This window comes from Centruroides sculpturatus, unplaced genomic scaffold (assembly GCF_000671375.1).
Source record: "Centruroides sculpturatus isolate CEXI.00-Female unplaced genomic scaffold, Cexi_2.0 scaffold1095, whole genome shotgun sequence".
Taxonomy (NCBI): domain Eukaryota; kingdom Metazoa; phylum Arthropoda; class Arachnida; order Scorpiones; family Buthidae; genus Centruroides; species Centruroides sculpturatus.
In genome coordinates this window covers 184469-197379 of record NW_019385356.1, presented here as the reverse complement: position 1 = coordinate 197379, position 12911 = coordinate 184469, and the positions used below count along the sequence as shown (strand labels likewise).

Sequence of the window (12911 nt, the reverse complement as noted above, 5' to 3'; positions counted from 1 at the left end):
CTGTTGGCCATCATCAGGCTAAGATATATAAACAAAATAGAACAAAAATTTAAATACAAATAAAATAAAATAACGAATGAATTATATATATAAATGTATAAAGAAAAATAAAATAAAATAAAAATTATTATTATAAATAACAAAATATGTACAGTGGTACCTCAGGATACGAACGCCCCAGCATACAAAATTTTCAGGATACAACATGAAATTCGAACATATTTTTGCTCCACGATATGAACAAAAACTCACCATACGACATTACATTAGTTTGCAGCTCCATTTTTTTATTCACTTCTGTTCATTGGTCTCAGTCCGCATGTCAGTCTCTCTCGATAAAAGAAATCTTGAGGTATTATCAGAAAGTGACTGATTTTATTGAAAAGAAACATTCCGAAAAGGTTCACACTAGCCGTATTGCTGCTCAGTTTAATGACATTTGCCTAAGTCATATCTTTCCTAAGTTATTTTTAAGTTATTGTTACATTATATTATGTAAGTTAAGTTTTAGTATCATTTTCCTTCTCCCTCTCTCTGCCACCAGTTTATACCTCCACCGTCGTCTATCCTCAAAGGTAAAGTACAAATAAAACTACATTTTTTTTAACAATTATTATTCTATTATGATTATTTATACATTTACAACTACAAACACATTTTCAGTGTTTTTCCTTACTATAGTTTTTTTTCATGTACTACTTAGCTTTAATTTGAGTGTTTTTTTCGTGTTTGAACGAATTATTTGGTTTTGCATGTAATCGTATGGGGAAAAATGATTCACCTTACGACATTTTCATGATATGATCTCAGTTTCAAAACGGATTAATTTCGTATCCTGAGGTACCACTGTATATAAATACAAGCATAAGTTAATTAAATATTAAAACATTATATAATAATACATTATATGAAATGCAAGATACACAAAAAAAAAGTTTGCTTTTCATTAAATTTTCTCTCAGCAAATTAAAGTGTTGTGTTTTTTTGAACCTCATTACTCCACAGAATTTGCCAGGGTTATGCAGGTCTGGCTCAGATGTTTGTTTTTCAGACATCAAACCAAAATCCTGAATTTTCAAATTTCTAAGAAAATCTGATAATAGAATTTTTTTTGCTTTCTGATTCTTTGTCAAGCATATAACATTTACATATTTTATGTAAATTTTGTATGTGCTTGTAAATTATGTTTAATAAAATTATATAATTTTTGAATTAAAAAATTACTTTTTGCAAATATTTTTGGGCTCCACTAAACTTTTTCCTGTATCAACAAAACTAAGATTTTCTACATAACTTTCCAAACTTATACAAAGCATGTCTTAATTGTTGTGATATTGCTCATGCATTACTTCTACTGCTTACTACATACGGCACTATATTCTATGCATTAGAAATATCTTCTATTTTCTGATGTCCAATCAGTTTGCAACATTGTCCTAGTTTCACAGCAAAAATTCCAATCTCCTCAAAATACAAAATCATTTTTCTAAAATTTCCAATACTCAGGGACCTCTTCATAAACTTTTTAAGCACCAAAATTCCTTAAGTGCCAAGCTAGCATTGCTATTTCACTGATAGAAGAGTGAACAAGTAATGCACGATCAGGCAAAATGACTGTTAACCTTGTAGGATTTCATCAGATGGCATATTTATGAAAATTAACTTGAAGACACAGTCTGTCTGAAATTGGGAACCACTATTTATTCACTTGTTGTGTTCCAGAATACAAACATTTGACGACTTGACCTTTCTTTTTAGGCTGCTTGACCATCAAGTTTTGAAAACATTCCTTTAAAAAACACAGAAAAATATCCAGTTAAAATTGAAACTGGTGGATCTTACAGACATTTTCATTTTTCTTTCCATCCTTATCACTTGGGAATTTTCGAGCTTTATATCTACTGAAGATAATGTGCTGGTAAATGTAGATTTTCATAGCTTCCCCCTGGTGATGAATCTTTGCAAATGTTTCAATTATAGGATTTCATCGGATGGCAAATTTATGAAATAGTACATTTTCCTCAGTAGATATAAAGCTTGAAAATCTCAGAGTGGTAAGGATGGAAAGAAAAATGAAGATGTCTGTAAGATCCACCAATTTCAATTTTAACTGGATATTTTTCTGTTTTTTAAAAGAATGTTTTTAAACTTGACGGCCAAGCAGCCTAAAAAGAAAGGTCAAGTCGTCAAATGTTTGTATTTTGGAACACAAGTGAATAAATGGTGGTTCCCAATTTCAGACAAACTGTATCTTCAACTTAATTTTCATAAATGTTAACCTGTCAAAAAATGAACATTTTGTGATCCTTTCATATCCAAAATTTACTAGAAAATGCATTTAATATGCATATTAAGGAGACAATATCTTCAATAAAACAATTAATTTGAATAAAGTAAATACAAGAATGAGTTTATTTGAAAGTATATTCAACTCTTGTACCGTACATGTAATATGTAACACAATTTGAATTGTTTGATCATTTGTATTTTTAAGTTGTTTTCTGTTCTATCATCAGAACCTGATGATCTTTAAATAAGATCAAAAACTTTAGTTCATTACATTTTTTCTATTACCGGATTAAGTTAATTATTTGAAAGTAATAACTTCTGTGTTCCAAAGAACTGATATTCAATTCAAATTACTTAAAACATGAAACAAGCCAATAAAAATATATACAAGTTTTATTATTATTATTATTTACACTCAATATTAAAATATTTCACAAGTACTCATTGATAAATTTTTTAAATTATACATTCTGTACATATTTATGTACAGAAATCCAAACTTTTGTATGTGTTATGATTTTGTATTTTTTCTTAAGTATATATTTCTTTGCTTCTTAATTAGTTGATTTCATTTCAATAATAATTAGAATTTAACTTATTCTTTGTTGTTCTTTCTGGTATTAGTGTTTAAGAAAGAATAAATCAAAAAAAATTCTTTACAGCAAATATTATAACCTTTAAATAGAAATTATTTTTAGCCCTACATCAAAGCAAACATTATGAAATGCAACCTAATTTGAAAATTAGAAGAAAAAATAAACATACTAAAATGCTTTTCAAATTTACAACTGTTCTCCAACTGTTAAAAATAGTTTGTATTCCATGTTTACTATATATAAGCAATAATATCAGAAAACAGTCTTTAACTCATTATATTTGCAATCTAATATTCATATTAAATAAAATATCTGGTTTATTGGCAAATCTAATAAATAAACATGCATTTAAAAATTAAATCTTGAAACTATTATGTAAAAGTACAAGTAGATTAAACAAAAAAAACAAGTTATTCATTTAATATTTTGAATGCTTACATTCCAAATCTAAATTATGTCATTTTAGCATTGTTCTTTATTCAATTCAAAATTGAAGTTGACTACATATTAGTTGAAGTGATTTTTTTTCAATTTCAGTTAACAGTCTGTTTGCATTTTTAAATAAACATGTGCTTTGCATAACATAATATTTCTATTTAAAAGATGAATTTTAATACTTGACACATTAAATTCTAGTTACAAAAATTCAATTTTAAAATATATTCAAAAAAATAAAATTTAAATTTAAAAACAACAGTAAATTTCAAACCAAATAATTGTACATAATGTCCTCAAGCAGCATAATTTTCTATTTAATTTATTCAAAAATTTAGTTGATCAACTCCATACATTTTTTTTTTATTCTTTCAAATATAATATGAAATGTGAATCTTTATTTCAACTAGAATTTAATGTTTCCATCTATAAAGATTAATTGTAAAACACAAGTGTTAGGATTGCAAATTCCATGTTTATTTATTAGAAAATCCAATAAAATAAATGTTTTATGCATTCATAAAAGTAACTTCAAATTCATGTTTGATTTCTGAGATGAGCATCTTTTAATGATGTGGGTTTCTTACATTTTCTAAGTCAATTATTTATATTTCATTATATATATAAATATTTTTATGAAATTAAACTGAAAAAACACTTATTAGCTTATAAGCAGTTTAATTTTAAACTGAATAAAAATTTAGATTAAATAATACTTTTCTCAGTTCATAATTTTAGTAATGATAAAATTTATGATACTGAATCATAATATGAATAAGTACAGTATACCAAATTAATAATAAAAGTAAAATAATTTTGCCTACATAAATATGAAATTTATTTTTAAAATAGTCTTTATTTTTATCAAACTCAAAAAAAAAAAAAAATTCAAATATAAATAAAATTTTAAAATATTTTTCTAAAATATTATTGTAAACTCCATAATAAATTAACAAAACTTTATTTCTAAATGCATATAATTAAATTTTTGTTTTGAATTTCTAAATTTTAAAAATATAACTTGCATTTTATTTAAAATATATAACTAAAACAATTTAACATAAAATTCCTTTTTATATCAATATATATTTTTAAAATTATTATTTTTAGAAATTAGGAATTTGAAGTGATTTTGCTTAAGAAATAATGAAACAAAATAATTTTAAATTTAAAAAAATATCCTTTTTTAAATGTCAACTAGTGTTTTAATATAACTTTTTATCAAATTACTAAATTTTTCTTCCTTCAATAAAGCTATTTTGAGAATAAATTTATAATTATCTCTAATTGAAAAAAATTTGCAATGATCATAAATCATTAACCAGAACAGAAAGCAGGAAAATATGAAAATTATTATTGTTATTATTTATATTTATTAAAATGAATTTATTTAATAATTTCAAACTTTTTGTTTTTTATTCATTTTGGTTTAAAACAACCCAAAAGCTGTAACAGAATATTAATATGTTTTGAATGTCATTTTTGTGTATTTAATAATTGAATTTTATATATTTCTGGACCATTTATCTTTTTTATTTATTTTTTTAATAAATATTTGTAAAAGTTTACCTTAAAAACAATAGAGCACATTTTTGCTGGACACACAAATAGTATGTACACAGACATGAAAGTTTTCATGGATTGTTACAATGAATTTGAGAACTATCAGCTTCAACATTCCATAGTTCTTTAGTATAAACAGGATGTTTCACCAATAATTCAGTTTTTTTTTTATTCAACAGTTTCAAATATAAAGTCACTTTGATCCCGTTGCACAATGCTGAACTGATTTGTTTTTGTTTCTTCCACCCTTTGATGAAAGTCCGTGAAACAAGGAGATATTTAATGAAGTTTGTAACAATGATGAAGCTTACAAATGGAAATGAACTCCTTGCACACTGATGACATTTATTATCCAGAATATCTGGGCTAGTATATAACTGTATCTATACAGTATTCAACAATATCAGTCACTATCAAATTCCACACCAACTGTTCGTTTTTTTTTCCTAGGTGGTTTGGGTTTCAATGTTTCTTCATCCTAAAACAAAAAGATAAATAATTTTGATTAAAAAATTATTCATTACAATTATATAAAAACTGAATTACTTAATGTACCTTGAACAATTGGTTTTAAAAAAAAAAAAACAGCATTAAGTAATTCAGCTAAGTTAGTACAGTGGCAAATGAAATGATTTAATGAAAGAATGTAATTAATGAAATGAGAGAATCAAAATACATAGACCATTTAAAATGTTTAAAAAACTAATGGTTTTATTATGTCTAAACAACTTTTCTTTAGAGTACTACTGAGAAACACTCATAATTTATCCTGTATTTACACCACATTTTCTCATTTAACTATTTTCCACAGATCCTTTTTTATTGTACAGTCGACCCCCCATAACACTGTTGATTATTCTGTTTTATATGAATTCCATGTTGTATGAGACACTTATATTTTACAAATAAGTGTGCCAGGATGTGAATGGCTCACGTATTTGTAACTCACCAATAATTATAAGTGGTGCTGGGCCACTCCCCAAAGTTGAAGGATAAAAATTATTTTTATCCTTCAACTTTGGGGAGTGGCCCAGCACCACTTATATTAACAGCATAATAACTTTTATGGTTAGCTAATCAAATATCTTCTAATAATTCACAAAAAGTAGCCAATCAAAGAAATTATCTAACCCATTTTCTGAATCAACATTTAACATGGATACTGAAAATGTAAATTAGCATTGATTTTTGGACCACCAGAGACAACTGTTGATCTATTTGCAACACACTGTTGAAAACTTTAGTGGGTGAGGGTATTATTTCATAAGCATGATCAGTATGGAGTGTTTCACCATCTTATTAAAGAGATACAGTTGCAAGATCACAAAACATTATTTTAATTATATCTGTATGACAACAGAAATATTTGATCATATTCTTTCAATTATTGGATATATCATTGTTTTTCTCTCAATAGTATGTTTCTTTTTTGTTTAGCTATCTCCTTACCCTAGAGACTTATCACTGAACTAAGGTGAGCAAAACTGAATGACTAACATGGCAATCATATTTTTTTATAATTTTACTAATAATTTAATTTCTTTGTTCTATATTTTTGGCTATTGATGATGCCTACCAAACCATATCTAATAGTTATTGAGTGGGAAAAAGCATGTTTTTCCCTTATGTCATTCCTGTGCATGCATGGAATAATGAAACAATTTTTTTGGCTAAACATAAGACTACTCCCATCAAAATCTATTCGGAATCTATTCCAATACAATGTTGTTGTTGCCTCTGAAATGGCTTCCTGATATACAACAACATGGTACATCATTTATGTTACACTGTGTGCCTGTCTGAATGTAGTTTTATACAGTATTTCAATAGACTTTTATATTATATGTTCAGATAGGCTTGGAAAAATAAGATGGCTTCATATAACATCAGCAGAAAATGGAAAAGTTATATTAATGAACTTATTTAGCAAAAACCAGGCTTTCTTCAACATACAGTTGTCCTTTATGATAAACAATGGAAGTCCAAATCAGAATCCTATAATTGGCTAAGATTTGCTTCTATATGCACTATATTTGTAAATTTTCAATATGAAAATAGAATAATATTGGCAAAGGATTCCTTGGTTGGCATCTTGACAACTCATTAACAATTTTAGAATTATTATTATTAAAATATTTTAATTTTTCATTTATTTATTCTCTTGCTTATGTCTAAATGAAATTCATAAATACAAATACCAATGTCCTTATAATTCAAATCACATTCATTCATACTCTTGAATTTCCTCTATTTTGAACTTGTTTTAATTATATCAGTATATTAAGTAATAGCTGTTACAATAAAGCAATTATTTTCCTATCTTTTTAAAAGATATTTAATTTATTCTGCAAAATATTTTTGTAATGTGATTTGTTTATTATTTTAATATACAGTAAAACCTGTTCAAAATGGAATCTTAATAAAACAGAAACCTGCCTACACAGGAAAAATTCTTCAAAACACAGCAACTTTCTGTGTTAAAAAAAACCCTGTTCAAAACTGCAAAAAATACTCAGTACTACATGAGTCTGGTTTATATAGGTTTTACCATATATAAATAAAACAGAGGTTATTTCTGAATATATACTTGTTTTGTAATGATATACGGTATTCCAAATAATTTTTGTGCAGACCCATATATATATAATAAATATTATAACATTTTATTTTACAACTTTGTTTATTTATATATGAAGTAAAAGGAATATACAAACCTCACTGCTATCCATATCACTCTCAGAATCTACAGTTAACTGTTTCGACTTGGCTGTACTTTTAGGCCCAATGCCTTTCCCCCTACCTCCTGTTCTTACTGATTTAGAAACTTTGATATCATCAATATCTTCAACCAAGGCAAATAAATCACTGTATCTATGAATAAAGAAATATTTCAAAATTTGAATAACAATTATCAATAATGTGTACCATAATTGGATTAAAAATACATTTTTAATTATTTAATAATATCCATATTTTCGAAATAATTATTTTAATTCAAAAAATTTTCTTTAAATTAGGAGAAAATGTTACAAATGAAGACAATCACAAAATAACTGTATTCTTATTGGCTCTTCATAGTTATAAACACCCATTTAAACATAATAAAGTCAATCTTTTATCATAAATTCTTTTTTGTCTAAGAATGTAAAAAACTGCTTTCAATTGCAGATGCTTGCATAGAAAAAAACTACAATTATTTTGTGGTTATTATACACTTATTAACTATTTATTTTATATTTAATTATAATTCAAATACAATTAAATTTTGATTTTTCCATAAATAATATTTAAACCAAAGACAAACTTGTGATTTCAAATTTCTATACATGGACAAGCAAACAAAATAATAAATTTATATCCACAAAGTCTAAATATTCATAAATAGAAGTTTTTTAGATAATCATCATCATAAAATTAAAAAAATGGCATCAGATAAAATAAAACATAATGAGAAAAATTACAACAATCTATTTTACATAAGAATTAATCATATTAGAATCAATTTTATATAATTAAACATAATAAAAATATGTAATATTTTATAACAAAATACAATAACTTTGCAATGGAAGAACTGTCTTTGTCTACATTCAATCTTAAAGCAGATTTTACAACTAACTTTAAGTTAGATTTTATTTTCATAGAAAATTATCAAGTAATTACAATCAATATCAAACATTTAGAAATTTTTTTATTATTATTTTATATATTAATTAGGCTAAGTAAATTAATTGTTTAATCATAAAAATAATAGCATGGTTATTTTTTATAAATAATAAAATAATTGAAAAATTTTGATGTTTTTCAAAAAAGTATTATTTCATTACAAATTGAATTTTTTAAATCTTACAAGGGGATGGCATGATGTTAGTTAGGGTCACCAATTTTGATCAAACTTGATGATGATATAGTTTATCCCCAACAACTGACATGTGCCAAAGCAGTAAGGTACAAAATTGAAAAAGTAAATTAAATCCAAAGACAAACTTGTGATTTCAACATTTCTATACATGAATTGAAAATTTCTATACATGAGTAATTGAATTAGAAAACTGAATAATCCCTAAAGCCATTTAGAATACCTATTATTTGCAGAATGGCTGGTGGCTCAGTGGAGGCATGCTAGTTTCATAATCATTAGATTGAGGTTTCAAATCTCATTAGTATTAATATAATTCTTTCATAAAACTATAGTTTTGCTTTATCCTTGGTATTTTTAAAGTTATTATATTGTCAGAGAGAAAAACTGATTTATTTTTGGAAAACTATAAATGTATAATAGACAGAGTTATAAAACAATAAAATCAACTCATTTCAAGTAAGAAGTCAACATCAAACACAATTAAAATAGCTACCTAAAAATATTTATTTAAAACACAACATTTTCTGTATATTTGTGTACAGTACATGCTTACTCTATCAACAAAGTCATTGTTTAATCTAAATGTGTCTATAATTGTGTCTTTGTTCACTAAAGAATGAAAAGATAGCTTTGATATCTCATGTTGATATCAATACCATTAAAATCAGTTATGCAGAAGAATAACTGCATGACAATATTGCAAAATTATGTTTAAAAGATACTTTTATGTATTATGAAAGCCTCCTTGAAAATCAAGATCTAATTGAAGCCAAGAGTTCTCTGTCAATTTTGGAAGTTACATAAGCAGTAGAAGAAAACATTAAGTGCTCCAATATTTTCAAATGTGTTATGGTATGTGTGATTCTCCTCCAAATTACTTGATGAGAGAGAAATGTTTTTAAACATTAATCAAGTTTTGTTTTTCCAGTGACATATGTAAATCTTCTGCTTATTGTAAAAATGCTGCATTTATTCAATGTGGATACTGCAGAAATGTTTATTTCATATGCTTCTACAATAATTATTGCCCACAAAATTGTGCTCCCAAAGAGCAAACAGATTGAATGACATTAATAAAAATGTCTTTTTTATTAACAAAATTGGTCTTGAATAATGATAATTTTATTTATATTTTACCGTCTTTCCGAATAATTACAAATACAGTAAATATTATGTATGAATACTAAATGTACATGAATATTCAAAAATAATTTTGAATTAATTTAATTAATTAAATATAAATTTAAAAATACCAAGACTAAAGTACAAATTATAGTTTCATATATAAAAAAATTACCTTATACCAACAAGATTAAAAACATCACCTTCATGATTACAAAACTGGCATGCTCTCACCAAGCCACCAGCAACTCTGTAAATAATAGATATTCTAAGAGCTGCTGCAAACTATAGGAAGCAGGAGCTAGTGTACGCTCGGTCATGCTCCCGAGCCCCAACTTTTTTCCCATGAGGCTATGAGCCACTTTTGCTAGGAAAGCTATGCGGGCAAGAAGCGACCACAAACTACACAATGTTTGCTCGTGTAATGTAGTTGACATGACATGGATTCACAGATGTGGATTGGCTATAGAACAAGATTTTATTATAACCTATACTTGTAATCAGTCAGTTTTCATTCCGAACTTTGAAACAACATGGGAATAACATGGGAATAACATGTTTACTAGTTAAGCCTAGTTAGGCTTAACTAGCCGAAAACTATTTGTATATAAATAGTAAATAGTTATATATAACGTTTATACTATTTTCTTTTCAATACTGAATGTATTAATCATGTAATTTATGTACATCGATACAATTCTATTATTTCTTTTTCGACATGTGACATGTTCATGTAGTCATCCATCTTCCCCGCTCTCTCTTGCTAGCGTGACTGCTCTAGCTGTTGAATTCTGTGAACAGCAAGCATACTCTCATATTGTTGTACTAGCAAAGGAAAAACCATGCGGGCAAAAAGAAAGGGGCGAGCCTTTGACGTCATCGGTTGTGTTAGCACACGTTTGCTAGTGTTTTGCTCTCGCAAAGCACTAGTTTGCGGCAACTCTAAGGTTTTTAGTGATTATGCAATTTCCAACTTTAATTTTGAGTGTTGCATCTTATTGCTAGGTACATATCAGTTGTTGGAGATGAACTATATCCACACTGAGTCTGATAAAAATGATGACCTCAGTGTCATGCCATCCTCTCATTAGACAAAATTTAGATACTTTAATTGTAAAATTAATATTTTAAATTCATAAAAAACTGCATTTGAATAATTATATTTAATTCAGTAATTTCAAAATTTTGGTCTTAAAGCTGGAAGTTAAACTTGGACTTCAAATCTTTCTCTTAGAATATACACATACCTAATTTGTGGTAGTTATGAATTCAAGCCTCACTTCATGGAGGTATTTTCTCCAGATGTTTCTAAATTGATTAAAATATGTCTGAATTCTTTAATTAATAACAGATGATGACTCTATTTATTTTAATTATTTCAAATCATTAATTTTTTAATAAAATTTGACATAATTTAATTTTTAAATTAATTCAATCCATATCAAATGAAGTGAAAACTTTAAATTCTATGACAATTATCAATATCGTCTTGTTGTACTCTTCTCACATTATATAAGATAGTGAAATATAATATTTTCACCTAGATTTCTCATCTCAAAGACAATTATCCCAGAATGACACTAATTTCTTTATATTATTATCTACAACTGGTAATTTATAAACCAGTTACTGAACAAGGTGAAAAGTTAAGCTGTATCTTGTTAAACATGATAGAGTTAATACCAAATACTTTCTGGATTACATCATGTTATAATATAGCCTGATGTAATCCAGCAAAAAGTTGGCATTAATCTAAAAATTGAGTAATAATAAAAGAATCAAATTTTTAAACCAAACAAAAAATTATTTTACTTGAAAAATTTATAAATTATTTAAATTCTTAGTTTGTTTCAATGTATTCATATATATATTCTACTTTACTTACTAAGTAGACTTGATGATGATATGTATTTAAACCAAGTAATATAATTCTCTGCTGGTTTAAAATGTTGGCTCTTTCATTACAAAAGAATTAAGATGATGATACATTATATCAAATTAAATATTTAACATTAAAAAAAACTGTTTTGATACTTGTGACTTTTTGCAATCTTTCTACACAATCATCTGATACAAGAGTTCATAAACTAAATTATACATTAAAAGTTTATTTCAACTTTCTATGAAAGCTTTTTAAAATATAAACCCTAAAATATAAAACATTATCAAAAAAGTCAATGAAATAGTTAATATTATATTTGCTTTTTAGATATATATTCTTTATTAAAATGTAAACTTTAAAGATAAATTTTTTAAAGCAATATAACATATCAAATTAAATGTAATTTTATATATAAATTATCAGATTACTTACTTGGATTTCTGAGCATCTGAACATGATGACTGAACTTGAATTAATGATGACTGTACAGTTTCTTGATTAAAAACTAAGATATTTAAAAGATATTTTAAATAAAATAAATATTTGAAAGAAACTTTGAAAAAATATTCTATTAATTAAACATGTTTCTTTTTAATAAGTTATATATATATATATATATATATGTGTGTGTGTGTGTGTGTAATAACAACAAAACAAAGATTATCATTTATTGCATAATAAACACTTTTAAACTCAAAGTTAGAAAGTGTTTACTTATGTATCATTGATGATATAAATATGAAGTAAAGAAATGTGTGTTATCTTGTTAAACTTAAGCAAATTTAAAATGAAGAGAAAAAGCAAACATATGAAAGTAATTGAATCAATTAAACATTGCTTAAATAACCAATATCGCATAAGAATTTTTCATTATTTTTAATCAATTTATGAAAATGAGCATAAATGTTTGAAAATGTTTAAAAATAACTTTTAAATTTAACCTCTAAGAATACTTCAAATAAAATATAATGCATACATCCACCATAAACCAAAAAACGGTATGTTAACTCAACTATACAGCTTTCACTAACATGTTCTAACCCAAGGGTAGGCAACCTTTTTTATAACATGGGCCAGAATAAATTTTACGTTTTTTCCGCGGGCCGTAGTAGTTAATTGACACCTTGTGACCTGTAAATTTTTAGTCTGCAAATATGAAATA

The 12911-nt window shown here is 25.8% G+C and overlaps 1 protein-coding gene across 1 annotated transcript in view; it reads right to left on the bottom strand.

The window, feature by feature from the left end:
- Positions 1-4842: 4842 nt before the first annotated feature.
- LOC111638041 (integrator complex subunit 3-like) overlaps positions 4843-12911 on the bottom strand; it is a 136004-nt gene continuing 127935 nt past the window's right edge. Inside the window, exons 28-30 of the mRNA XM_023383672.1 lie at positions 12182-12254; positions 7598-7754; positions 4843-5361 (exon numbers count right to left, since the gene is read on the bottom strand). Coding sequence (XP_023239440.1) covers positions 5287-5361; positions 7598-7754; positions 12182-12254 — 305 coding nt within the window. The 3' untranslated portion in view covers positions 4843-5286. The remainder of the gene's footprint in view (positions 5362-7597; positions 7755-12181; positions 12255-12911) is intronic.